We start from the raw sequence: 27,811 nt of genomic DNA on the forward strand, positions 1-27,811 counted from the left end.
GAGCATGCAGCCACACTTGCTTTCAGTTGAACACTTGTCTTTCTGGTCGAAGTTTTATCCTTTGCTCCTGTTCTTTTGCTTCTATTTTTGTTGGTTGTCTTGGGTTTCACCTCAGGTCTGCTGAAATGATCAAGCAGTTGTGTTTTATTTTTATAGGTTCTGTGTTTCTTTGACATTTAAGCTCTGAAATGACAGCATTCTCCAAGACTAGTGATTAGTGTGTAATCTTACCTCTAGTGTTGATGTTTCAAATTTACATGAATCATTTATTCAAAGGCGTAATCAAATCGGGTGCAAATGAACAGTTGTAGATGGAGTAAAGCCGTGCTTCGTTCACACACGCACACACACACACACACACAGTAATCTTTGTCAGCTCGCTGTCAGACAGACAGGAAGAAGGGATTGAGGAAAAGAAAAGAAAGAGTGTAACACAAGACTTGACTGACTTGCTTTATGGCTCTCTGAACCTCCTCAACAATCCCCTCAGTGCTCACACATGCTTGTCCTTCTCTGCTGGTGTGCTGCTTTCTTCACCTCTCGACCTGCGAGTCACCGCTCATTATTTTCAGTCGACCAATCCCAGATCGCGGCTACTTTACTATAGCTTGTACTTTCTCCCACCCTCTGTTGACAGTACAGCTGAGGAGTGGATAATGAAACACTTAATTTCCTCATTGTACATGGGACATTATTGCCTTTACTGATGGATTCCTGCTCCTGAGAAACCTGTCTGTGTGTATGTAATCTTTAGATATGACGTGAAAGCATAGAATGTGAGGCTGGGGAAAATGTATTTTAATAAATTATGGTGTTTGAGGGTAAACATCAATGCTATTACCAGAAGCAGAACTGTCCCAGCTGTGTACCTGGTAGATGTGAAGGCATAATGAGGCTGACCTGTGACCCTTGACCTTTACAAACTGTTGACTCTTGCTCCTTTTGGCTTCGTGACAGGTAGAAAGACGTATAACGGGAACTCTGTGTGACATAGAGAGAGAAAAAAAAACATCCAGGGAGGTCCTGGCTTGTGGTTTGTTTGCAGCTGTCTTTGTCTTTATTTATGTATAGTTGATATGTGTTTGCATTGTTTTAACAGTGTCAGATTTCTTTAGCTACTGCTGCTAACAGAGTTGTTCAGTGGACCTGCCTCCCATATGTTTATCCAGACAGATGGATCCGAAGTCGCTCACATTGAACAGGAGGAAATGAATCTAACTAAACAACACTGAGCTACAGTATTAGTAACTTTTATTAAAGATTAAACCCTATCATATAATAAGACCAAAAGCATAATTCTCTCAGGGTCATACATGCATATAGAAACAGCGTGTTTATCTTTCTGAAGCTGCTAGTTTTATTTCTGTGGGATGTGTGTGAAGGCTCTAATTCGGTAACTTGCTGACTGAGGTACATTCCATCATCCTTCATGAGCCCCATGTGTCCCGTATGGGTGTGTTGACCGTCTGCATCAAAGCTGCACAATCTCACACATGCATGCACGCATGCACATACACACAAGCACACACGCACGCACATTTATAAATGAGTCCAATTGGGTTCTGGGCTTTACTTTCTACTAGTGCATGATGTTTTTGAATCATCCCTGAGGCCGAGTGTGTTTCTCATGTTGGTGTTTTCTTAGCAACTGATCTTTGTTGGGTGCTGACAAATATCAAAAAGCTCGTCCTGGGTCTGGAATATGCATTAGTCAAGGACCTGCTAAAGAGTCTCTGGCAACACAACTGGTCCTCTGTTTATCACAATGTTCTTAGATTTATCCTTGAATTTTGTGTTAAGACCATTTTTACTTGATTCATACAAGAAATGGAAACATTGCTGACGCAGGCTGCCAGACTCCAGGCTGTAACGAATGTGATTTACAAAGAAATTGACTGTGATGGATAACATTGTATTTGCAATTTCATGTCTTCTGATGGCAGCACAAACGTTTGGTATGATGAGATCACAGGGATGACTTGATTGAAGCCAGGCAACATATTATTTTATGGATTGATTCAGGGGATCCTGAAGTGAGGGGTCAGAGGGACTCCAAAGGTGGAGTGTGGAGATAATTTCGAGAAATTACATAAAATTGAAAACGTATTACAAATACGTTATTTTCACCATGATTTTAAGGATAAATAGTAGTTAAACTTAAATGCCTGTCATCAGCCATCTGGATAAGTCCATTAGTACAAGTGCGGTCTAATGTTTGGATAGTGGAGGTCATGGGTCTCTAGCAGGATTGTTCTGGGGGTCAGGGGCTGAAAGTTTTGGGAAGCCCTGAATGAAATAATATTCTGACAGACAAAGCCACATACCAGTGGCTGACAATTAAAGGTAAAAGTTTTGTCATTAATTCCTCAGACCTCATTCCTTCACATTGTTCATGAAGATCATGCAAAGTTCACCGCAAGCTTTCAGACACATATATCAACAAGCAGCAGCAGCAGCAGCAATAAACCTATAATCCCAGCAGGAAAATCACTTATGTAAAAAGAATTTGTTTGGCAATAACATTTTTTCCTCCTCAAAGTGAATTCTTGTAAATAACCACTTCTGCATGGATTTTTACTTGAGTCCAACTACAGATCAGAACTGATCCAGAGTCTTTAAAGACTGATCTTTCTAAAATGCAAGCAATTATTTAACAGTCGTTTTATTTAGCTTGCACATCCATCCAACTATAAATTAACTGTAAATGACGGCATAAACATGTTAAGAGGAATATAAAATTTGTCACACAATGTCAAAGAACCTTTCAGGCCTTAGCTTTAGTTTTACAGCTCAGATCTGTGCTGTTGAGGTTAATCTTCGCTGCTCTCATCAGTGACGTACTGTATCAGACATGAGCTGTCAGCTGTCTTCAGTTAAAAAAACCCAAATAAAATAAATGAATGCTCAGCTTCAAATGGCAGATAGACAAGCTTTAAAAGTTGTTGGTGAAGATTTCAGAGCTTTTAGTAGATACGGTACATCAGTACATTGCTGCATATTTCCTTAAGGAGATGCAAAGAACCAAAACAAGGCAGAAAAAAAGAAGAATCCATATTGGTTTTGTAATTACGTGTGTGTGTGTGTGTGTGTGTGTGTGTGTGTGTGTGTGTGTGTGTGTGTGTGTGTGTGTGTGTGTGTGTGTGTGTGTGTGTGTGTGTATGTGCATGCATATGTGTAGGCCACTGTTTAAATAGGAGCTCAGACATGACATTAATTAAGGGTACAGTATTGTAATATGTCTTGTAATGTGAATGCATGCCAGCTGCATTTGAACTGTGCATATAACTGTCATGCTTACAATGTGAATCCTGGTGATGTGAGATATCATACTGAACTTAAGCATACCTTTTTTTTATCTAGACATAAAAACTGGTGTCATCACAGATTGATCTTGTGAGAAGGTTTGGTAAATGACTGTCTCATCCTGCCAAAAAAAAAAAGAGAAGTGACACCTGACTTACTCGATAGCACCGACAGTGAGAACAAAAGTTAAGATTTTGATGAACTTCAATGAAAGTGGAAAATTAGTCAAGGTCATTAAGCTTCAGTTTTGAACAATTAACACAATTTTATTTAGGATAAACCCAAATTTGGACCCGAAAGAATTTAAAGTTACACATGGAACAAGTTATCACCTTGATAAAGTAAACGCCTAACTAGAGGCACAACTGAACCAAAATGGGGGCAACCTGGCACCTGTCATCACTGGCATTCCTGTTGTAATTCCTCAGTAAGGTGTTGATGTTTGTCTGGTAATCCCTCACCCCACGGCCTGAGAAAGGGATGCAGAGCTGTGATTTGGGAATTGGAATCAAGAGGAACTGCTCCCTTTGAGCAAATGGCTAATCTGGAATTTCAGACATATTTGACAGGGTGTCTCTGTGTGCTTAAAGAGACCCGTGTGCACACAGAGGGCAGGAGAAAAGTGTCATCCTCAGCTGTTAGCAACACTGACGGAGAATGCGTGGGTTAAATGTCAATGTCATGCTCAAACTAGGACAGAGAGCAAGCTTTAGATGCAGCTGGACTGAAATGAAAGTATTTGGTCTATATGCAAACTCAATTCCAAAATGCCTGGGAAATGTCAAGGCCAGTTGAAATACAAGTAGTGCACCAAAGCATCACTATATGCAGAGCCATCCTAACAGCTTCCTCATCTGCTCTGGACATAAAGCGGTGAGAGATAAGACAGAGGGGTTCAAATAGTAAAGGTAAATTCAGCAACAACCAGTCAGCCCAGAGCTGTAATGAGGGCACGTTTTTCAGGTAGTGATGTCATTGTGGTATCTGGAGGTTGCTAGGTGCTTGACAGACATGCGAGCAGAGCAGACAAGCTGCAGCAGGTGATCTGAATGATGTCATGAAAAATGTCTTCACTGCAGCAGACGTGTCAGACTAAACCTGTATGTAAGATGCGACAGGGTGACATAGTTTATTATTGCTGCTTTTATTTCTTGAAAACTAATAACTATTTTTTAGTTGTCATTTTTAAGTTATAAATTGTATGAGTTTTTTAAAATTACAGAATATGTGCAGTGTTATTACCATCTGTTGGTTGCCTGCTAAGATAACAGGTGATATAGTGGCATGATGTAACTGTGCTGGTATTGTGTGTCTGGATGTACAAACTTATAGTTAATATACTGAAGCCTTTTCAGACACAAGATGGGACTGACAGTCATACAGATTCATAGTTTTATATAAATATCATAGAATGTCTGTGGAGAGAACACAAATCGATTGTATCATCTAAACCAGACAAGCTGTCCAAAGATAAGGCTTCATTTTGTCAAGTGTTTCCTCAGCTGTGTTACATAATGCGTTTATATTGTGGCAATTACACTTTGCTTCCAAACGTCGAGAAAAAAACCCCCTCTTTTTCTTTTCTCACAAGGGAAACCATCTGCTTTCAAAAGCATATGGGAAACCAGACACAAGTCATTTTTAAGATCTTATTTGTATGAACAGTGTGACAGAATGGAGTATAAAACTATAGCTCTCAATGAGGTTGTAAGTCTTAAATAAATATTGGCCAAAGCCAGTATTGAGGTTGGACAGTCACAAAGTTACATCGTCGCTGGGTTGCAGCTTTGTTGTTGATGGAGATTATGCCTATATTCTCTTATTATTGATAACACCATGCATCATCAACGTGGAAAATTGTTCTTCCTTCAAGAGCTCTTTGGTTGAATTCCATAATCGTTTAGCCTCTGGATGAAGAACAGACCATATCACATGTGCTTTCTATTTTTTTGTTTTTTGTTTTCATCACTGTATGGAGATCATTATTGTCATTATACTACGGCAAAGCAAACATGCATGGTGACATGATGATGTTGCATACTTCAAAAGGCTCCGAATCAAATTCAGTTATGCCACCTAATTCTTTAACCATACAGATCTGCTCTTAACATTTGGAATCATTACAACTTAAAAAAAAATCAACACAAGATCTGTATCTCTTTTCAGTCAAGATTGAACTTTTTATGTGTCACAGACTTCAGCTAAATGTCTCCACCCCCCTTTGTGACCCCACTGTAACCCAGTACATACTGACTCTACTCCAAAATAATTTTTAATGTCACTGATGTGGATTATGATTTGAATCTGGATCCAATTTGTTCATTACTATGGAAAATGAGATGCTTGAGTAATTTTGTTTTATTTGGCATATTATTATTATTGTAAAAACTCCCCATCTCATGAACAAAAAGAGAAGTGATCTAGAAATTGCGTCGTGACATTCGAATCATTATTTAAAATTTCATCAAGAATTATAATATGTGCAGTTACGTAATCAGATAATGCAGTTCTACCCCCTAGAACCTTTCTTTCTTTATTTTTTCCTTTTTTTTGCCATTACCTTCCTACAGACAGCCCCATCTCAATCACATTCATCAAGTTATGCCTGAACCTGAAAAGGTTCCTGGAACAGCTAAACCTGTCACAAACTAAATTTCTGCTGTGAAGTACCAGTGCCACATTGTTGATGCAACCTAATTGCGTGAGCTGGCTTGTTTAAAGTCCCTTTAGCTTTGAACCTTCATCATTTACAAGTACTTTGATGTTTTTAGTTGGCTATTTGTGTGCCTGAGTGAGGAATGTTGGATACACAGGCATTGGCTCCACCAGTCTACTTCATTACTCAATGGGGGTTGAATGACCACATCTGCACCCAATCAGAATGGAGAGCCATCACTGATGTCCTTTCTATGCTATTAAGTAATGCATTCCATGCTTAATACTAAAAAAATATATTATTTTTGGCATCTCTCTTTTTCAAAGGCTGCATCAATTTTAATGAAAGATTTGGGCCCTCACTCTGAGTGAAGATAAGGTATTGTTTCTGGAAATTACTTATCATACTAATCATTTTAAATGCAAACCAGGTAGCAAAGTAACAACTGATGACTGCATACTTTGCCTTCCCCTTACTGCCGGCCAACATGAAATTGAAGGGATCAGACACAGTAGTGAAAGGCGTTGAGAAACCAGGATCCACCATCACAGTGTGACAGATCCTACCTGGCGGTGAAGTGCAAAGATGAATCTGTCTTATTTGTGGCTGGAAGGTGGATGTGTGGATTCTATTAAGATGGCGTGAAATTCCAGCATCACCCCAGGTACTGAAAGAGAGAGAGAGGGATGCAGATCTACTGTATGACCAAATATGTGTGTACCCACAAGGCAGCGTGTGGAATGGAAATACCCACCTCAATATTTAGTGAAGATTATGCCCCATCTTTAAGAGTGGATTGCAGTAAACTGGTTGCCAGATTTGCTGCATCAAAGAAACAACATGAATGCTCTGAGCTAACAGACGGCTACTGTTCCTGGCTGCTCCCATCAGTCCTCTCATGACTTTCCATGTTCAGGTAGTAAGCGTTCTAGTTAAAGTATGGAATGCATACCAAGACCAAAAATATGTCTCACCCTTCCCTTGTTCCCCCTACTCTGTAGACTATTCTTCTTTTCCTTTTTCTCACAAAGCTCTAACGTTCCTCCATACTCAAGCCCACATACACATACAGTAAATTGAAGTCAGTATGAATTCTTACATGAATGCTATAAAACAAATATAAAATATGTTCAGGTTGCATTTTTTGGTTTAAAGTTGGCAAAGTAAGTTTACTTTAATGAACTTTGGATATTTTGATTTTGCTACAAGTGTAATGAAAAATTATATCTAGCAGAAGCCACATTTAGAGTCTTTACTTGAGTCTCTGCTTAGGCAACAACAACATGTAGGTAAATGTTAAGGAAATATTAAATTGCTTTCAGACAAAAGAAATACTTTGGCGAAGACAAAATGAATTCTATCTTTCAGTCAATCATTCTAGATAATAATCTAGAATCAAAATCTAAAATTCTATCTCAACATCTTTACAATTTCTTGGGAAGTAGTAGCATCTCCTCTTTTTGGCATTTGAAAAATGTGATTGACCAGTGATGTTTTCCTTATCATGTCTTTCGTTATTTCAGTAATTTTTGGAACATGAAAGGATTGGTTTGTCCATACTTTCACCTCATCTGTTGGAAAAACAGACTTTGTATATCCATGCCATGAATTGTGCTGATTGTGCAGCTCTTCATGTTGACAAGTCTTCAAGGGTTAAAAGTAAAACACATTTGATGTGGTAAAAGAAAAATGCACGCAAGCAAAAATAAAAAAACAAAGCAAACTACTCCTTTCAGTAGCTTTGTATAAAATTAAATTTTAATCTGTTAGACTTAAACTCTTCCTTAAAACTCCCAATAGGAAAGAGCAAATGGGAAAACTCATGTTTAAAATCGTCATAAATAAAAGTCACTGGAGAGTAAATGCCACCATTCTCCAAACATCAACCACAAAAGCAGAGGTGAACAATCAAACTTGTTAACATCTACAGAGGATATGCAGTGTCAATGATGAACTGTCTTTCAAAGAGCAATAGATTAAAATGAGTTGTGTTTTTTTAAACAACATCATTCCACTTGTTTACACTTTGTCTGAACATTACCAAACTCATACAAACACTTTTCTCTCTAGTCATGGAACAGATTAAAGTTTAAAGTTTATGCAAGACAATTCCATCTTTTCTAAAGTCTGCCAGGGTTACACCATGCTGCTGTAAAAGTCTTTTTTTTCCTCAGGTATCGATTTACTGAAGTATAATCAACAGTGACCTCATTTAAGTGCCCATTAAATTACAGGGCTTTCAAAAACTCTTAATGAATTGTGTACTGTTATAATGTTTGTTCATAAAGCACTTTCTTTTAGATTGCAACAAAGAATCGGTTTTCTATTTTCGTATGACTTGAATTGACAAATTCAAGTCATTCAGCATTCAGCTTAAAAAGTCCATCTTATGGGACATGGAATTGATTATTCTTCCATTATTGTTTTTATGTGGGCTGAAGGATGATTAATAATGTCTTCTGACAGCAAGAGAGTTCTGGGTTCTAACACAGAGTGCTCTTGCTTCATCCCACTGTCCAGACATGCAGGTTGTAGCCTGGGGCCTTTCTGTTTGGGGCCTACATGCTTCCTCCCTCATTGTAAAAACGGGCTCTATAAAAGTGAGAGTGAATGTTTTTTATGTGTTAGCCCTGTGATGAATTGGTGATCTATTATAAGTAAAAGTCTGTCTCTAGCTGGGCTAGGCTTCAGCCCATACCCTCATGATAGAGTAATTAAAAAAAAAAAAAAGATGTATAATATTATGTTGTTTTCTTTATTTTTTCTAATCTCTGTTAAAAAACAGGAAAAAAAACAACACACAAGTCACACCATTATTTATGAGTTCTTGGAAAAATGATGTTTCAAGCTTTTTTAAGTGTGCATCATTAAACAAAATTCACAACAGGTGCATTTTAACTGATAAATTGTTTCCAGTTGTGACCATAACTAGTTGTGGTCCTTAATGCAGACAAAATTTGTCTAGTTTGAACACACACAAAATTTATGAACCAAAAAGGAAAAACGATAGTAAACCCATTTGTTGATCCGCTGGACTTGTGGATGGAGTGCATACAAAACTATAGAGGCGATCTAACTCCTCTCTGAAATAAATTAATTCACTATTACTCTTAATATTTGCATTATGTGTACCAGATATAGATGTATCATTTGATCTTAGAAAATAACTGTAACATATGTTTTTTGTCTCAAGATTCAATCTCAACATAGACTATCAGCTCTTTAATTTGCAGGAAGGCAGTAAAATCAGCACACAATCACAAACAAGAATCAAAGGCTCCCCTGTGGGTTTTGCTCAAAGATGAAATGGGCGAAGAATTATTTTCACAGCTGGAGAGTCAAAAATGTGCATCTGGAAGAGGTACAACCCTAAAATCACCTTCCTTACCACAGCGTTACGCAACGTACTGGCCTGAAGCCTGAAGAGGTGTATTTTATGTTTTATGTCTAAAATGTGTCTTGAAATATTTTGGAATATCATGTTTTTTTTCTCTCATATTGTACTTTGACAAAGTAGATACTACAAATACATATACTATATTATAACCTATTAACATAATGTATAACATTACTTTAACTGAATGTGTATAACACAGATAGTGTGTTATGTAGTTTTTGACCAATAAACTGTGAATCAACATAAATTAACGTGTTTCCAACTCTCACTGAAATTTAATACTTACATCTAATGTTATTTTGAGAAGTTCTGTCTGTGTTCATCTGGTGAAAAACAATCATCGTATTCTTTATGTATAAACTGTTTTTTCTTCTGCTCTAAATAGTCTGCCTGCCGTATTTTTTTATTAACTGTTAATAGACAAAGCAACACAACAGCAAAAACGTCTGGGCAATATCTAAAGGGAATTAATACCCTCTTGGAGGCTTGTTTTCTTTCTTTCCATATGTTTCAGAGCATTTTCTCCATTTCTCTCTAGTGTGTCTGCACGTGTGGCAATGCATGGTCAGGGAAATTTTAGTCTGACTTTATACACTGGCCTCTGCTGCTCCCATGGGAACCAACCTAAATGAGAACCACCTAATTTCCAGACCCCAGTTACAATAAAAACCTTCTGACTCTAGGATTGTTTTTTTCCAGTAGGTTTTGAAATATCTGGTTCTTCTTGTGTCATCTATTCTTCTCGTGTTCTTTAATTTTTTAATCCACATTAGACACAATCGAATAAGATTCCATGGGCGCTGATAATCATTTAGACACATGTAAAAAATTATGGACAGCACGTTGATGTTTTCATTCAAATATGCCACGGTCCTCACTCAGTCATGTCTTTATCTCACAGTACACGAAGGTATGTGACCTTGGAGTCTGTACCAAGGCGGTTCTTGGCCACGCACTTGTATGTGCCAGAGTCTGAGAATGTGGGCCTCTGAATGATAAGTGTACCCTCAGGGTGGAGTAGTTCACTACCTATAGACCTGCCCTGTTGTGCAGTTGATAGAACTGAGTGATCTGGTAGCTCCCAGGTAATTTCTGGCTTTGGAATCCCAACTGCAGCACAGCTGAGCTGAATAGGTGTCCCAGTGTCTACCTTCACGTTGGGAGGTGGCCCTGTGGTGATCCGTGGAGGATAAGAAATGATAACAACAGGGACATTGAGTACAGCCTCCCCAGCATCATTACGAGCCTTGCAAACGTAGTTCCCTCGGTCATGGAGAGTAGTAGCCTGAATAATCAGAGTCCCGTTCTCCAATAACTTGTAACGTCCAAAGACTTGAGGCCGAGTAAGGGTATGACCACCAGGAAGGGTCCAGTCGATTCTGGGACTGGGACTCCCATCAGATAAACAGTGAAGGAAGAGAGGGTTTCCAGCTACACTACGTATGATGCCCTTAGGCCTTGTCAAGATGTAAGGCTTGTGCCCAACATCCAAAATTACTAGCTTCTCTATGTAGCCCACGAAATTTCTGGCACCACAGCGATACTTCCCTGAATCCTCTTTGCGAGAGTTGTAGATGACTAGACTCCCATCAGGGCCCTTGTGGTAGTGAAAGTCATGGTCGGCTTCACCAGTAAGTCGGTTTCCATTTGGTAAAGTCCAAATAATTTCTGGTTTAGGGTTCCCATCGGCAGAGCAATTCAGAACCGCTGTCTTTCCGATCACAGATATGATACGTTCATTGAAGGGGTTCTTAAAGATCGGCCTTCGGGGTGTACTGGTGATCTCCAGCTGGACCACCATTACTGCCTCCCCTCCATCGTTTCTTGCCATGCAAATGAATTCTGCTGTATCACTAGGCCTAACATTACGGATCTCTAGTGTCCCATTATGGTGCACATTAATCCTGCCGCCGAAGTAGGGTGCTGGCAGAAAGATGTTTTGAGGCATAAGCCAAGTAATGGTAGGAGTGGGATTACCCTCAGCCTTACAGTCTATTAACTTCCTAGAGAATTTCGCAGCTACATCTTTGACTACTGTCCTGTTCTGGCGATAGCCATTGATCACTGGTGGATTCCCGTCTATATCCAGTTTATAGACTCTTCTTTTTTCTCCAGCGAGATTACGAGCCATGCATATATAATCCCCAGCGTCGACAGCCTTTACGTCCCTGATATCAAGGGAGCCATTGACATGGATTAGGTAGCGTTCATTAGATGCTGCAATTACATCATTGGTCGGCAGTATCCACAGGATCTTTGGTTTGGGTTCCCCAAGTGCATCACAATCGAAGCGCATGTTCCCTCCAGGCTTCACCATGGCATAGTTCTGCTTGGTTGGACGAATATTGGGCGCAGCAGTTAACACACTAATATGAACGATCATCTCATCCTTGCCTACTTGGTTCTCAGCATAACAGGTATAGTCCCCTTCCTCTGACATCCCAACCTGAAATGCATACACAGTGATGTAAATTTTATCAAAGATTTTTACACTTTGTGATGATAAAGTAAGTGATAACATACCTGGTTAAGATAGAGAGTTCCATTGTCAAAAAGTGTATATCGCCGTGCTCGACCTCCTCCTCTGCTTGTATCAGACTGAATAGCGCTGCTCACTCGTGTACCATCTGGTAGACCCCATGAAATATCAGGCTTTGGTGCTCCTGAGGCTTTACAGTCAACCTTCACATCATTCCCAAAAGGTACCTGCTTTTTTTCATGCTTAGGCTCTATCTTGGCTGGTTTCATTGTCACAGTGACCCTCATGAGCTGGAAGTCATCACCAGCTCTGCTTTGTGCCACACAAATGTAGTCTCCAGCATCTTTATCACTCACAGTGTTGACAATAAGTGTTCCATTTTCCAGGACCTGAATTCTACTGCTCATCCTGTAGAGATTCATGACAAAAAAAATGCACTTAGTATTTGTGAGCATAGAATAAAGTACATTGAATACGAGTGAGTTAATTTCCTGCAGTGCTGTTTAAAATCTGGCATTTAGAGGAGCAAAATACTTCAATCCCTGAACTCTAGTTTTTGACAACCGTCACTACAATAGTAATTTAACCACATACTGTAGTTCAGATATTATCAGTGTTTTTATATGTTGTCATTTAATGTCCTTTTGTTTTATTGATAAGAACAGTAAACACTTTTATATAATATTCATGAAAGTAAAGGATATGAAAAAACATAACATACAAAAATTCACGGAAAATGGACATGAAACTACGTAATTCTTATAGCAAGCACACATATAAATATATTCACAAGTGTGACTGAAAAAAAAACATTTCATGATTTTATGATGGACCAAAAACCAGCATTACAGTCTATTAACTTCCTAGAGAATTTAGCAGCGACATCTTTGATTACAGTCAGTTCTGGCAGTCGACATTGATCACTGGTGAATTCCCGTCTATATCCAGCTTACAAAAAGCAAAATTATCCTGCATCCTTCTTTAGCTAGTTTAGATGTAATGTTACACTACAAGTACAGAGAGGTCAAATTGTTTATTGACACAGCATTATGCTGTTATGAGGCAATAACCCTGACACTATTCCTATGGCTGAGTTGGTTATTTAAATGTAAAATTCTCTTACAATTAAATTTTAGGGTGTTTTTGGCTCATAACTTGAGAAAACAGAGAACATGCATGAAATGGCACTAAAGCGGCTTTGGTTGCCAGTTGGTAGGACATCTGAGTCATATCTCAACACAATTACATAATAATCGACAGCATTTCTATATTAACTTTGGTTTTCTCGTGAATGTGCAGGAATTTTTTTGTCTCAGAGAAGCAGCTAAACAAATCAATAAGTTACACAAGCTTTTTTTTCCCAGGGACTGCCTAATTCAAGACAGAAAAATTGCAGGAAAGATTTCCAAATGTACATGGCTTCAAAGCAGCACTCAATGGCTCTGGTGTGGGAACATTTTTAAATAAAGTAATTAAATCTGGAAATGCAACTGAACCACAATCTCATGACATTACTGCGATGCATACTTTAACATTTTTTTACATGCTAATTCTAATGGTTGATGAAGTTAGTCAAGGAAAGAGTATATTTGCATTACACATGTATCATCATTGTATAAGTGATATAAAACTGAACTCTGAAAAATAACAAATGATTAGAAAAAATCTATTTTTCCTCCTAAAAGTAGGTTATTGTTATAAAAAGTTAAGCAGATGAAGCGATTAACTTTCTTTCAATTAATTATTTCTCTTGCTCATGTGCTTTTACTTGTGTATCACAAATGAAAATGCTGATACTTATGGCAATATATTTCTATGCATTGTCATGGTTGTAGTGTAATGGTTTTCTAAATGTATACCCTCCAACAGCACCTATGTCCCAAATGTTTACTTTTCTAACTGACGCTCCGTCCGTCCATCTGTCTGTGTCCCTTTTCATTTTAATTAGGCATTGCTCCTTTAGGTCTATTTATCTTAATATTTAATTTGAATGTGTGGGATGCAGGTGCATCACATCAGAACACTTCGCTAGCTTAAACTTTACAATGAAGAAAACCAAAAAATATATAAACAATTTCACCAAATCAATCATGGTCATTCAATAAATGCTGCAAATAAATACCTGTGCATTGCTGTTACTGATCAACGTGTTTTTACCTGTGCCACTTGTCCACTACAGCTCTAGAAGGCAGTCTCCAAACGATTTTGGGTTCAGGGTCTCCTGTAGCTGAACAGTTTAGTCTCAACTGGTCCCCGAAGAACAACTCTGTTAAATGCTGGGATGCCTCCAATATTTGTGGAGCAGTATCTTTGCTTTCTACTGTCAGAGTTACCACCCTTCTCTCCGAGCCAGTATAGCTGGTAGCAATACATTCATATTTACCACTGTCAGCTTCAGTCACATCCTTTATATGGAGGGTTCCATTCACATGCATTGATATCCTCGTGGTACCTGCAGGTCTGTTGTATAGCACCAATGATCCATCATCAAGGACCCAATGAATAGTAGGCTGGGGGCTGCCTTGACCAGTGCATGGTAGCCACAGATCTTGTCTTTCATCAGCTGTCACGTGTTGCCGTTTTTCTTCCACAATTCCTGGGGGAGCAGCAACTACTTGCAATCGGACTGTCGATGTATCAGCTCCAGCTGGATTACTGGCAATACATTTGTAGTGACCTCTGTCATAAACAGACACCTGCTCAATGACCAGAGTCCCATCACCAGATACTGATACCCTTCCCATCTCTTTGTTTAAACCCCTGACCTGAGTTCGGTTGGCTAGGATCCAGGATATCAGGGGCGGAGGACGGCCCTCTGCTTTACATTTTAATTCAACCGTGTTTCCAGCATGAGACTTCATCTCACGGACTTTTGGCTCAAGGATACGTGAGGGATAGGCCACTACGGAGAGAGTGACCAGAAGTTTATCCGACCCATGATGATTTTCAGCTAGACAGAGGTACTGTCCACGATCCTTAATGTTGGCATTTTGGATCGAAAGTGTGCCATTGCTGAACACCTCAAACTTTCCCATCTTCCCCTTAATGGTAACAGTGTTTCCTGAAAGAAAGATTTTTTTTTCTCAGACATAGAGATCCATAAAACAATACCCATTGCTCATGCAAACTCAGTCATGCAAAATGACCAGATACATTTAAAGGACCCGTAGTTATAAAGTCCAAAGGTGGTTTCTTTTTTACAATTTTTTTGCTCTTTTAAATTTTTGCTGATGCATAAATTTTGATGTTAGCAAAATACTACCATTATACACATAATGTAACAGTGTTCTCTCCCTGAATTAAAAAAAAATAGTAATAGTTGCAATTGCCTCTGTAACTTCCAAATAATTTACATTGCATTCCTAGATATACAGCTGAAAATAGAGACTGACATCTTTTGTGATTTTTAAAACTCTTTAACTGAATTGAACCACCTATAGGTATAATACAGATGGTTTTTTTTTATGATAACAATTAGTTAAGTTGTCTTCATACCTGTGCTTGAGGAGAAGCGCTTCCAGGTTACTGTTGGCTGAGGGTTTCCAATAGCCTCGCATGGCATGTAAGCATCTGAGTTGGATAATACAGTGAAGCTAGCAGCATTGCCTCCTACTATCTTAGGTTTGTTTGTTATGACCCTTGCAGTGGATATAAAACCAACAATACTGGAACTTGTAGCTTCAATGTCCTCAAATTCATCATAATAACTAGACATGGCATTACCGTTTCCTATATTGTTGTCATGCTCAGCTCTATTTGTCATTGTGTCAAAGGTAAGGCCATTATTAACCCTGCCTCTGAAAACACTGCTTGGTACAGTCGGTTTGATCCACCTCGCTGGTGGCTTGCGAGTGTTGTAACTACCCTGTGTTGGATGTTGGATGTTGGCGTGAACTCTGGACCGAACTGTCATTGGAGACCTTCTTGTAGTTGTTGGCATGAAGGTGGTGGTGGACTTCAGAGGTGTCCTGGGTGAAGTATAGGCTGGCAAATTGCTCCAGTCATATTCCTCATAAAAATCAATCTCTTCCTTTGATGTTTGGTCAGTGGAGACACGTATTGTGTTTCTAGATGGTATGTACAGTGGTTTGTAGAAGGAAACAGTGCTTTGTGGCAGTGTGGTCACCTCCGTAGTCTGTTCCTCTGTTGGTCCATATGTAGTTGAAGGCTCAGTTGTGGTACTGGAGAATAATTTAGTGACTGTCGGCCTATTGTAGGGTCTCCTGCCCCTAATTGGCTTCCATCTACGCCCTTGCCGTCCTCTTCCATTGAACCTATCTCTGTTTACAAACCAGTTATCAGGTAGTCCACCAGATCCAGATGCTATATATTCATTACGATTTTCATTTGTAGGTGGTTTAACAGTAGGCGGGGCAGACAGAGTCTGAGATTTTGCGGGTGTCTCAGAAGTTGTAAAAAACCTGGAATGTGATGACCTTGTAGTTAAATAATGAAAACTAGGTCCTACTGTTGTGAACTCAAAACCTGCAGATGACATATCTCCGTAGTCATCATCTAGTGAGCCCTGTTTGTTCCCAGTGTGTCTGGATGGAGACAGTAAATCAGGTTCATTTTGTGATTTTACAGTGGTGGTAACAGGAAGGGGAGATGTTGTAGTTTCAGTTGTAGTTGTAGTAGTAGTTTTTTGGGTGATGAAAGGTCTCTTTAGCCTTCTTAGTATCTTTTCCCTTTCTATACTTCCATACAGTTTGTTCCATGGAATTCTTCCATGAATGACTTTAGAGGCAGTTGTAGTAGTGGTAGACATAGTGGAGGTTGATTGTTTTCCATTTGTGGTCAAATCTGGATCAGTCATTGAGTCAAATTCAGGAGCATCAACAGAAGATACATAGCCACTGGAAACTTCTGGCTTTGATTCATTGTCATCATTTGTGGTTGAAATTGCTGTTTTTTGTGTAGAGGCAAGTTTTTCTGTTCTGTGTGAAGATTGACTGGTGGAAGATGTTGGTTTGAGCACCTGCAGATCAGTAGTTGTGGTCTTCCTTTTGTCTTCATCACAGTTACAGTCTGGTGGAAAAATGTTTGTAATTGTTAACAGTGATTGACAATATATCTGCAAATGAAAAACACTAATCAATGAAGCAAAATATTCACAATGACAAAAAAAATGTTTGCTTACCAGTGGTCACTTCAATTTTATATGGTACTGTAGCAGTTCCCTCCTTCTTCACTGAGGGTTGTTTAAGTTTGTTCATGAAGGACTGTATGTCAGTGATCCTGCTGGGTTTAAGGATCCTCCTACGGCTCTGGAAGAACTTCCTGCGCCCTCCTCCTCCTCCTCCTCTGCTATTCTTGTGTGGGATGATATGAATCCGCTGCCGAGAGATGATAGTGGATCCTGCAGACAGGTGTGGGGATTTGATTGTTTGGGTTGTGCGGAGGGTTATTTCATCTTGCTGCCTCTCCGTAGTGGTGACGGCTGTGAATGTCGTCTGACTTTCTCGGTCTTTGTTCACACCCCGCTTCACTGGGTCTGGAACATTCTTCACTGGGGTGACATTAGGGTTAGTGGTAACTGAGAGTGCTGCCCAATTGTACATCTCTTGCTCTCCAGGTGTTTCCCCAGAGAACTGAAGCTGAGTTTCTTGTGATGAGTCAGTAACAGTTAGTTGGAGAGTGACTGGGTAGCCATTTGGGCCAGATGCCTCATCAATACTAGAATGCCCTGTATTGTCTGGAACAATATGATATGGTTTAAATGCATCAAACTCACTTTCACTCCTTTGTCTTGGATTGTTTGTGAAAGTGGACTTGATTGGTGAATCTGATTGCACATATGGCTGGGTTGCTAGAGTGTGGGTTTCCACTTCAATAATCTGATGTGACTTTGTTGTTTCTGTATTAAGATGCAGACCATCTTCAATGTTTAATTTAGTTTTAGAGTTTCTGTTCACTTTCACAGCTACTGTAGCTTTCTGTGGATCTGTAGTTGGTTTGGGTATTGCTGGAACAATAATGTGTTGATCTTCATCATGACTCTCACCAGAACCAAATTCCCCACCAACAGCAAGACCAGTACTTGAAGCTGTATACGTGATCATTTCTTGTACTCTCTCAGTCTTCCCTCTTGATCCATCTTGAGCTTTTTTCATTAATTCAGCAAATTTCTGTGGGTCGACTCTCCTGGAAGCTTTATCATGTACCCTGTTGCTCCATAGCCTTCTGTTGCTGGATGAACCCCTCTTATTCTGTCCTGCACCTCTGCCTTGGGACCTGAAACTGGAATATGGTAGATCTGAGGTGACAGTCCTGGATTCCTGGCTGTTTCTCTCAGAGGGACTAGAAGACGGGCTCTCACTAAGGGTAATTATGTTTTCATAAGAACTATGGTCACTCTTTTCCACCATTTCTGTCACCGATCCATCGCTGTCCCAAACTGTTGTTGTCTCAGATTTCTCTTCAGTCACTGTCACCTGAGACACCAGCAGGTCAACTCCTAAGTGGTTAGCAACCAGACATCTATAAAATCCTCTGTCCCTTTCTGTCAGACCCTGAATTAACAAAGATCCATTTTCATAAACTTTCCTGTTCCTGTAAGACTTGTCCAGTACTGTGTGATCAGGGAGTATCCACTGGACTGAGGCTTCAGGATTCCCTGAAGAGCTACAGTCAAAAAACAGATTTTCACCAACTGCTTTAAACAATTGAACACCATTGACCTGAAATTCTTCCACATCTGGAGACAGAATTGTCACTCGAAAGATGAGGATGTCTGCATCCAGGTAGTTTGTGGCGATGCATCGGTATATGCCTGTGTCTGAGGGATCAGCATCGCGTAAAGTAAGCCTCCCTTCAGCAGTGATGATGATCCTGCTGTCGTCACTGTAGTATGGGGCTCTGACCTTATTTCCATCTGGCAAAATCCACTCCAATAAAGGCTTTGGCTCACCCTGGACATGACAATCTAATTGTGCCACACCACCTGTGGTAAAAATAAAACAAATAATTTGTCACAGTAATCATTGCTGGTAAGCAGTTGTTTTTTTTTTTACAAACTGCAATCGGTGAAAACATTACATGGAAAAGAAGGTCATATTAAGCAGGTATTTTCTTATGTACTGTATGAATATTGGACTCCTACCCCTAAGTACAGCGTGCTCAGTCTTCGTTTGATTATCTCGCCTGATCATGGTCCAAGAGTAGCGATCCTTCTTTGGTGATGCGTTCTCCACCCGTAGATTGACAACAGACTGGTACTTAATGTGCAGTGTAGAGAGAGTGGTAGTAGTGCGGTCAAGCTGGAAATGTACTTTTCCTTGCATTAGCCATGCAGGAGAGGCTTTAATCGCAGTCTCAACACCTGTGTAAATTTCTTCCTCTTCATCTGTCTTCATCTCTGTATACCTATATACCATTTCAGGACTACTAGCCAGCATTTCATCTCTCTCTAGTCTCATAGGAGAGTCACTGTATGTTGCCAGGATCTGCCACAGCTGCTGTATATGTTCGTAGTCAATATTACACACCAAATATGAAGTAATGCTCACAGTAAGTAAAGTGACATTTTTTCCCCTTTCTTCCTCAAAGCTTTGTGTCAGGTTCTCAAAAGCAGATGGTCTCTGAACACTGCAGGACAGACTGGCGTCATTATGAAACTGATTGGTCAGGTTTAACTGCATGGAGCCTAGAGGGGCAATAAAGTCCTTAGGTGTAACTGGTGTAAATTCACCCTCATCCACGCTGATGTTTTCCTGCTTTAAATTGGGTTCTATCCATGGTTTGGTACAAGTGAAGGCATCACTGGGGAGAAGGGATAGTTGTCTTTTGTGGTAAGGGGCAGGATTTTGACAAACAGGACACAGCTGGACTCTTGTATTTTTCCTGTCACGCTTGCATTTCAACACACCTGCAAACATTTAAATAACACAATGTAGTATTTAGTTGGTTGTTAGTGAGACAAGAACATTTCACATTGTACATGAAGTATAAACCAAACCACAATGGATCAACTATGATTACAAGTAAGTTAAGTTTGACTTTACCACATGTCTTCCAAAGCTCACCTGAGTTCATCTGAGTCCAGCTTGAGAACCATTTCATACGGCAATCACATGACCAAGGGTTGCCATGGAGGAAGAGGTTTTCTAACTGGCTGCAGCCAGAGAAAATATCTGCAGGCAAAGTGGTGAGTAGATTGTCTGACAGGTGGATGTTTGTTACTGAGGAGACCTTGAACACCTGGCTGTGTCTCAGGGTGATGAATGTGTCAGGGTGGACCTGCTGAAGGTGGTTGCCTTCCAGATGGACCAACTGCAGGTTGGTTAGGCCATAGAAAGCCTCTGGGCTGATGAAGTCTATGTGGTTATGGTCTATGTGAAGTCTCAGCAGACTGTTCAGGCCTGTGAACGTCTTCTTGTTGATTTTCCTCACTTTATTGAAGGACAACTTTAGGACCTGTGAGGACATGATTAAATATTATTCTTCAAAAGCATTATTTATGTTATTAGGTTAACAGAAAACTGCAGAGATAACATTAAATACTCTAAAAGCGGTGATGTAGAGTAATTGTCAGTGTTCGTGTGTTCGTTCATCTGTCCCTCCGTCCGTTTGTTTGTCCACCAAATATCTTCGCAACCATTGCAGATAGAAAGATGAAACAAAAAGCACATTACTCGGGCGGCAAAGGGGATGAAAATGAGATGATGACCCTGACCTTGAGAAAAATAGGTCAAGGTCAAATTTTAACTTTTGTACACTCAGGAACCGGACAAGATAGAAAGACAGAAAGCCTGTGTGAGTTAGACCACAGATCAAAGCTAGTGCTTTGATCAGTGACAGTAGGTCAGAGTACTAGCTTTGATCTTTGATCTATCTAAGTAGGTCAGAGTAAAATTTTGAATTCAGGGGTGTCGTGGGATGTTGCAGTCTGTGACTGCATTGGTTCTCTTTACAACCCGTTTTAAAGCGGTGATGTATTGTAATTGTCAGTGTTTGTGTGTTCTTTTGTCCATCCGTCTGTCCGTCCGTCTGTCCGTCCATCCGTTAGTATGTCCACCAATTTTTATATATATATATATATATATTTTTTTTTAGAGCATGTGGTTTATAAATTCAAAATATAAAAGCCTAGCAGTGATGATCTATATGTATTAGTACAGTCAAAGATTAGTTGAAACAGATCTATTACATGTCTTCGCTACATCTGACATTTATTTTCTTTGTGCATATGTATTGAGTCGTGCAATACAACTATTGAGATTGTTTTCATTTGTTAGAAATCCAATTACTTCAACATCCGTAGAAGCAGAAAGCAGCAACACAAAGAACTTGTCTATTTACCAAATATTCTACACTGGATATTTGCCATTCTGCACAAGCATTGCACTAAATCCTAGGCTAATGCTCCATTATTACAGGACGGGTCTGTAATCTGTTCACAAGAGACTGACAAACACCAGATTTTACCTGTAAAGACTTGAGGTCTTGGAAGGCTCTGTCTTCAATACTATAGATAGTGTTGCTATGCAGCATTAACAACTGCAAGTTCTCAAGTCCTGCAAAATTGTTTTCTCTCAAGACAGATATACTGTTGTACCTAAAATTAAAGAGAAGGGAAACAGGCTTCAGCTTATCAGCAAAATTGTGCCACATACTATTTTTCTGACATTTATTCTTGGGATTGCATTAATACTAATATTAACTACCACATAATCTGATTTGAGAATATTTAAGAACAATTTAACAAAGTCCACAAATTTTTAGTGGTATGGATAAACAGCTGTTGGTAAATAATAATGTATTACATTTTAAATTGATATACTGGATATCTTGTGCTTTTGCTTGATACTTATTACTCATATCAGGTAAGCAGTGAATTACAATCACTCCCTTTGACAGATAAAGACAATCATTCACTGACATCTCTTTGTTGAATTGCTTTTTTTCCCCCTGTTTGCTCTTAATATGATGCAATTTTCTCCGGGATTAATAAAGTATCTATCTATCTATCTATCTATCTATCTATCTATCTATCTATCTATCTATCTATCTATCTATCTATCTATCTATCTATCTATCTATCTATCTATCTATCTAATAAGTACACAAAAACTACTGGACTGATATAAAATTCAGTTTTTATCCATCGCCCTGAAATAATTTCAACCACTCCAAAATTTTAGACAAACTTTCTCCCACACCGGTAATCCAGTCATGCAGTCATACATGTTTTATGTAGAAATAAGTGAAAATCATTTCTCTTTAGCTCCATTCACTGCCATTCTTTAGGAACCGGCTCGAGAGCGCCCTCTAGGTGAACAGCAATAGGAGAGCTGTGGTAACTGCACAGATGTTAGATAATAACTTCACCACAGGTGGTACGTTTCCTATTTGAAAAAAGCGAATCTCCTGGTAAATCTCCTAGCTTTTCAAACTTGACTGAGCAGCTATACGGTATTATGGTAAATTTAAAGACCCCCCCCACCTCATTAAATTGTTTTTTTTTCTGCTAAATGAGCTCTTAGCTGTAGCTACAAATTCGCAAAGTACACTGATCTTGTAGCTTAGCTTCTTCAGTTGAACTGAATGCAAACAAAAAATATAAACTCTTTCCCATGAATTAGTTAATGAAATACTCGTTAAGTTATACCCTTGTTGCCTAAGTCTACTCTCATCCATCCCACAAGCTGTGCTCATCCAGATGTGTTCTGAAATCAATAAATTATTATTTCCCCAGATCATCCTCAGTTCTTTTATTTTTCCACCGACTGAAAAGGAAAACGAAAGCTCACCCGAGGTTTATTTTTTCTGCAGCTGTGTGGATGTGGTCGGGGACTGCGGTCAGGTATCTGAAGGTACAGTGCACTTCAGTGTGATCGACGCAGGCGCACGATGTGGGACAGTCACCGCCCGCTGGCAGCACAGCAGCTAAGATCAACACAGCCTTCAGCATCCACCTCCGCAGGTACGCGGCGCTGCGCGCACACGCACTCATTTTGCGCATGGATGGAGCCTCAGCTGCACGAACAAAGGGGGGGTGCTAGACTTTCTTCTGAACCATTAATGAAATCCACCTAGAGAGACATATATTGTCATGTTACTGCCCCAATCAGAGGAAAAATATTTTTTAAACTCATGGCATTCTCCTTTATTTATATTAAGCAAAATTTGAATCACTTCAGTCAACCTTTCTCATTTCACAGTCACAGTCAGAATTAGTTTCCTGCATATATATTATTATCTATTCGTATTACGGAACGCATAGTTATTTTTTAGACCACATAGTCGGTAATAGATTAACGATGAGGTGAGTGAAACCAGTTATATTACACGCACATGCACAAATAAGAAATATTTCCACAAGTACTAAATAACTCTTTTACCGCACAAAATTGTTGGAAACCGAACCGCTGCACGTGTCGGGATCTAAAAATCCAGGGTGTAAAAAGTAAATGTGAAGGATTCAGGTGCAGATTGAGTCGTTCTCCAGTTTGGTTCCTCCCGTTAGACCACTCTGTCTGAGGCGCACAGGGACGCCACTCATGTCTGAGAGCGTCTGCAGTGGAGCGCACACCACGGTGTCCTCCGCCCCTCCTGTAATCTGCTGTAATGTTATTCTCGAGTTATTGCAAGTCTGAGAGACTAAGAGCAGTGGCCTCCTGGAAAAAAAAAAAAAAAAAAAAACAAGCATCCAGACTGTTAAACGTAAAGACAGAACATATTTTCTCATGAGATGACCAAGGGGAATTATTAGTCACGAAGAAAAAAACTGAGTCATATAAACAGCGGTAGGACACCAAATTGTTTTGCACATAAGAACCAAAATGGATCTTCAATAGCATCTATAACTCCGGAATAATTGAATAATCTGATTTCTGTCTGGGTATATCTGTAATAATATAAATAAATCACATATATTGTATACATTTGGATGTAGTGGCCTACTGTCTTCATTAGAAAAAAAAAATACGTGTTGCAGATTTGCTCAATAAGTATTTTTTACGAAGCCTTTGTTTTTGTTTTCATTTCATTGTGATTAAAAAACAGAAACCAACCATCAGTTCAGACATGTGGAGATATTTTTTAAGGCCCCCATTTAAAAAAAAAAATCCAAATTGTTTTACATTTGCAAATTCCTTTAACCCTTCTGTTCAGAAACAGTACCATTTTTGAAGGTGCAGAGTTTTCCGTTACTCTCTGTTACTCACAACGTGCACAGCAACTGTCTGAGAATATTTCTGAGTTTTTTGACTTACACATTTAGATCTTCTTCGTTAAATTATATTAATAATGGTTTATTTTAGTGGACTAAGCTACTGCCACCCCATATTCTTTCAATCATTCATTCATGCATTCATTCATTCATTCATTCATAACCGCTTCTTCTGCTTTTGCGGGTCATGGTTGTTGCCAGAGTCTATCCCAGCTGACTTTCGGGTGAGAGGTGAAATGGTGTGTTTATAACTGAAAATTTGAAGTACACTATTGTATAAGGATCTCAGTCATCCGGGTTTCAGTACCGAGAACTGAAGAAGCCTTTTGGATGAGAGGTGGAATGTCTTTAACCAACCTTTAGGGAGTCAACTAGATAACTTTTTTGCCTCTTCTGGATTTACACGCTAATGCTGTTTCAGAAGAAATGATGTCTGCGGTTAGATGGAAATATAATAATCAGGTGTACTTTTTGTTGACTGTCTCATTGTTATTATTGCCATAAGCATTCACATCACCACCGAGACCCTCTACCCAGTACCCATCAATCCACAGCTGCCACACATTACCTTCACTTCATTTTGGCTTCCCAAATACTGTCCTAGATTTCCTCCAAGAAAGTTGCCTGTTCACCATGTCTACCTCCACAAAACACTGAGTCACCGTGGACACTAATGCTTGCATGTGGAGACAATTTCACATGGAGGCACTAATGGTAGATATTTAAATAGTGCAATGCCTTTGTAACATGTAAGACTGTTCATGACCAGAGTAAAACCTATACACGTATTGAAACCACTGTGGAAGGAGCAAAGGAATCACAGTTAACCAGTCATTTGAATAGAGTGAAGATTTATGGTTATCCTGCTCATGAACTGCTTACAGTCTCTGGCATAATGGGCTTGTTGCTCTATTTGTGTCATCAATGTTTACTTGAACATCTGGACAGTAAACAAACACATATGGACAACAGCTCTTCTCTTCTCTTCTCTTCTCTTCTCTTCTCTTCTCTTCTCTTCTCTTCTCTTCTCTTCTCTTCTCTTCTCTTCTCTTCTCCTTGAGAAAAGCGACAGTGTCATGTTTTTACATCCATAGTTTTTCACAACTCCTATGACACATTTCTTTAAACATTACACTATTCTCAAAACTACAAGCATAAAATTCAAATTTTAAACTGCAGTCAGAAAACCTCTGACTCTTCAATTCAATCAAAATCAAAACAGTTTGATCAGTGCTGAACCAAGTAATCTTGTCAGTTCATGCTCCAAGACTGCTGAGCAATCATTTCACACTACATCAAAGAATAGAAAACACAATGTTCAGGCTATAATTGTACATCACAGTGTAATATGTTTGTTAGTGAGTGAAAATGCGTTTTGTAGATTTGTACTGAAATAAAATGAAAGGCAAATTGTTTTGGTAACAGTGCAATAAATGGGTTCAGGCCAAGTTTGGTTCAGAGAAACGGGTTTAGCATTTTAGCTGTAAGTAAAAAGTGTAAAATGTGATGATATACATACTAAACGTGATTCACTGATTTAACTTGCTTTAGACTGGTTGGCAGCCACAGGTGGGGTTCTCTTAACAAATTACTGCTTCGCTGTTCCTATGGGTGTTAGGTCATCTTGACAAAAACAGATTTTTTTAAAAATGTGTATTATTTCACTGTTTCACTTCATTCTGTTTGTATCTGTAAACCCAACCTAAACATGATTTATTCTGCAAACAAAACACATTTCTTATTCTTGGAAGGCATGTTGTAGATTCAATGCCTTCATCTAAAATAGAGTCTGTCTGTTTCCCTCTGTGCTATTGAACATGTGTGTTTTTCACGTGCATCTATGTGGTCCATGCTAATTATTTGTTTATTTGTGATTAACTGATCAAAACGTTTATTCTGGTCTATCCTTTGTTTGCCAAGGAAATTGTTTCTCTTTGGCTTTAACTTACTGCAGATGTAGGAGAACTACAAAGGTAATAGTTTTGAAGCTACAATAGACAAAAAAACCCTTGAAATTTTTAAATGATCTTGGCTCTACAGCATATTGTTTGACTTAAGGAACTGACTGACTTACTGTGTATGCAAACACGATTCCTTATGTTTGCACAGACAGTTTATCCCCTGAATGACTAGATGGGAAAGGGAAATAATGAAATGATGTTGCATCCTTCGTCTCTGTATTCTCTATAAAAGGAACTGAGAGAAGCGGGTCGGCTGTTAAAAGTCACAGCTAGCTGGTAGGCTCTGAGGAATCTGTAGATACATAAACCACTGGCCTCAACTCCTGACACTCATTTCTTGGTTATGAGGCCCACCAGGTGACTGACAAGAATAGTGTGGTTGGAAAAAATATCTTATGACACAAGGACTGCTTTCAACATCCTTGACGTGTTTTTCCTCTTGTGCGAGGTCTTTTTTTAATAATTAGGAAATTTGATGTTGTTCTGTGTCTTTCAATTTTGTGGAGGCTAAGTACTTATTTAAAAATTAGCAGGCAGATGAGCATAGAAAGACGAGGAATGTAATGTTATTATTGGCTTCCTACCTCGGTTGGCATGGGGATGAAAGACTCATAAGCAGTCCTCAATACACTAATTTTGGGGAGCAGATAGGGCAGCCCATGCCTTACTTACAAGCGGGGCAGATGGACTGGAGAGTCCAAGAAAGGGGACATACTTGTTGAAGCCCTGATGGATTGTGGGTATACTTAGTCCAGGGCAATCGTGAGTCTCTGAGGAAGAAGTGGCAAGCAGTGGTTCTTTCTTTCAATGCCAGACCCTGTCTGTCATGCTCCAATCTCTGCCCAGAGTCTGGAGATAACAACCAAATGAGAAAGTCAAAGCTGCATTCAAAGCTATCGTGACCTGCCCCTGTGAACTCAGAAAAAGTCCTGGGAGCTGCTGTGGAAGCAGAAGATGTGGAGCACAATGTTTCTGAGGCTGTTGGTAACTTGATAATACAAGTTTTGGAAAAAAAAGTAACAATAGTAATGTTGTACTTGTAAATGGACATCATTGTTTAATGATGCCAGGAGTTCTGTTGAGCATCGGCCTGGGGTTCACGAACAGTTTCTAGAGGTTGCTGTGAGCTACAATCCATTTTATTTCCTGATACACTGTCAGTAGAAATCGCAGTCCAAGAACCAGTTTAATTGTTTATGGGTTGTGAGTGTGGGTCACTTTTACCAGATTCACCTTCACCTGTTCGCCAAGAAAATTAAAACTTGTTTTGTGAGATCTTCCAAAACCACCTGATATTTCTAATACTTTGCTATTGTCATCATTCCAATGCCTGACTCAGCTAACTCTCAGCAAATCCAAAACTTGGGAAAGATGTGGCACATGGGTGGATTTTAGTTAAACCAGATGAACCCTGATCATTAAAACAAAACCGCCTGGCTTGAAGCTACCATGATTGGTAATTGTGAAGGGGCTGTGTTTTAATATAGGTGCCTTGAATAATATCATATTTATTTGGTGTTAATAATCATTTGAGGAAATTCAGTTGTCGGCTCCTTGGCTTCATTTGTCAGTCCCTGAGTCTGCTTCCTGCTTGCACTATGAGAGATGTGAGACATGGCCTGCAGCATCAGCTCTGGTTTGCTGTTTGTTTTCTCAACTGTTCGACTTACTATTATATCCCAGCAGTTTTCCTGTGTTTATTTGGCTTTTCTTCATGAATTGCATCATAAATAAATGAGCCAGGTAAACAGTTTTTTAATAGAAGATGGGTTCTGTTTAGTTTAAGTAACACACAAGACTCTTTTATGTAAAAGCTTGTCGACTTTGCTGAGTGACTTGAGAC

General features: G+C 39.3%; 2 protein-coding genes across 4 annotated transcripts in view; one reads left to right on the top strand and one right to left on the bottom strand.

Annotated features, from left to right (window-relative positions):
- Nucleotides 1–7,695: 7,695 nt before the first annotated feature.
- Nucleotides 7,696–23,878, bottom strand: igsf10 (immunoglobulin superfamily, member 10). The gene is made up of 10 exons (XM_068316830.1): nucleotides 23,178–23,878; nucleotides 22,587–22,868; nucleotides 21,262–21,391; nucleotides 19,860–20,250; nucleotides 18,938–19,702; nucleotides 16,976–18,778; nucleotides 15,331–16,863; nucleotides 13,993–14,896; nucleotides 11,880–12,243; nucleotides 7,696–11,802 (listed from the first exon to the last, which is right to left on the bottom strand). Exons 2-10 carry the CDS (start codon nucleotides 22,796–22,798, stop codon nucleotides 10,252–10,254), a joined length of 7,653 nt encoding a protein of 2,550 aa, XP_068172931.1. The 5' UTR covers nucleotides 22,799–22,868; nucleotides 23,178–23,878; the 3' UTR covers nucleotides 7,696–10,251.
- The window catches only part of aadac (arylacetamide deacetylase), a 44,050-nt gene continuing 38,807 nt past the window's right edge, over nucleotides 22,569–27,811 (top strand). For all 3 annotated transcript variants that reach the window (XM_068316832.1, XM_068316833.1, XM_068316834.1), the window contains exon 1: nucleotides 22,569–22,759. The gene's annotated coding sequence lies outside the window, so the exon portion shown is untranslated. The remainder of the gene's footprint in view (nucleotides 22,760–27,811) is intronic.

This window comes from Antennarius striatus, chromosome 6, assembly GCF_040054535.1.
Source record: "Antennarius striatus isolate MH-2024 chromosome 6, ASM4005453v1, whole genome shotgun sequence".
Taxonomy (NCBI): domain Eukaryota; kingdom Metazoa; phylum Chordata; class Actinopteri; order Lophiiformes; family Antennariidae; genus Antennarius; species Antennarius striatus.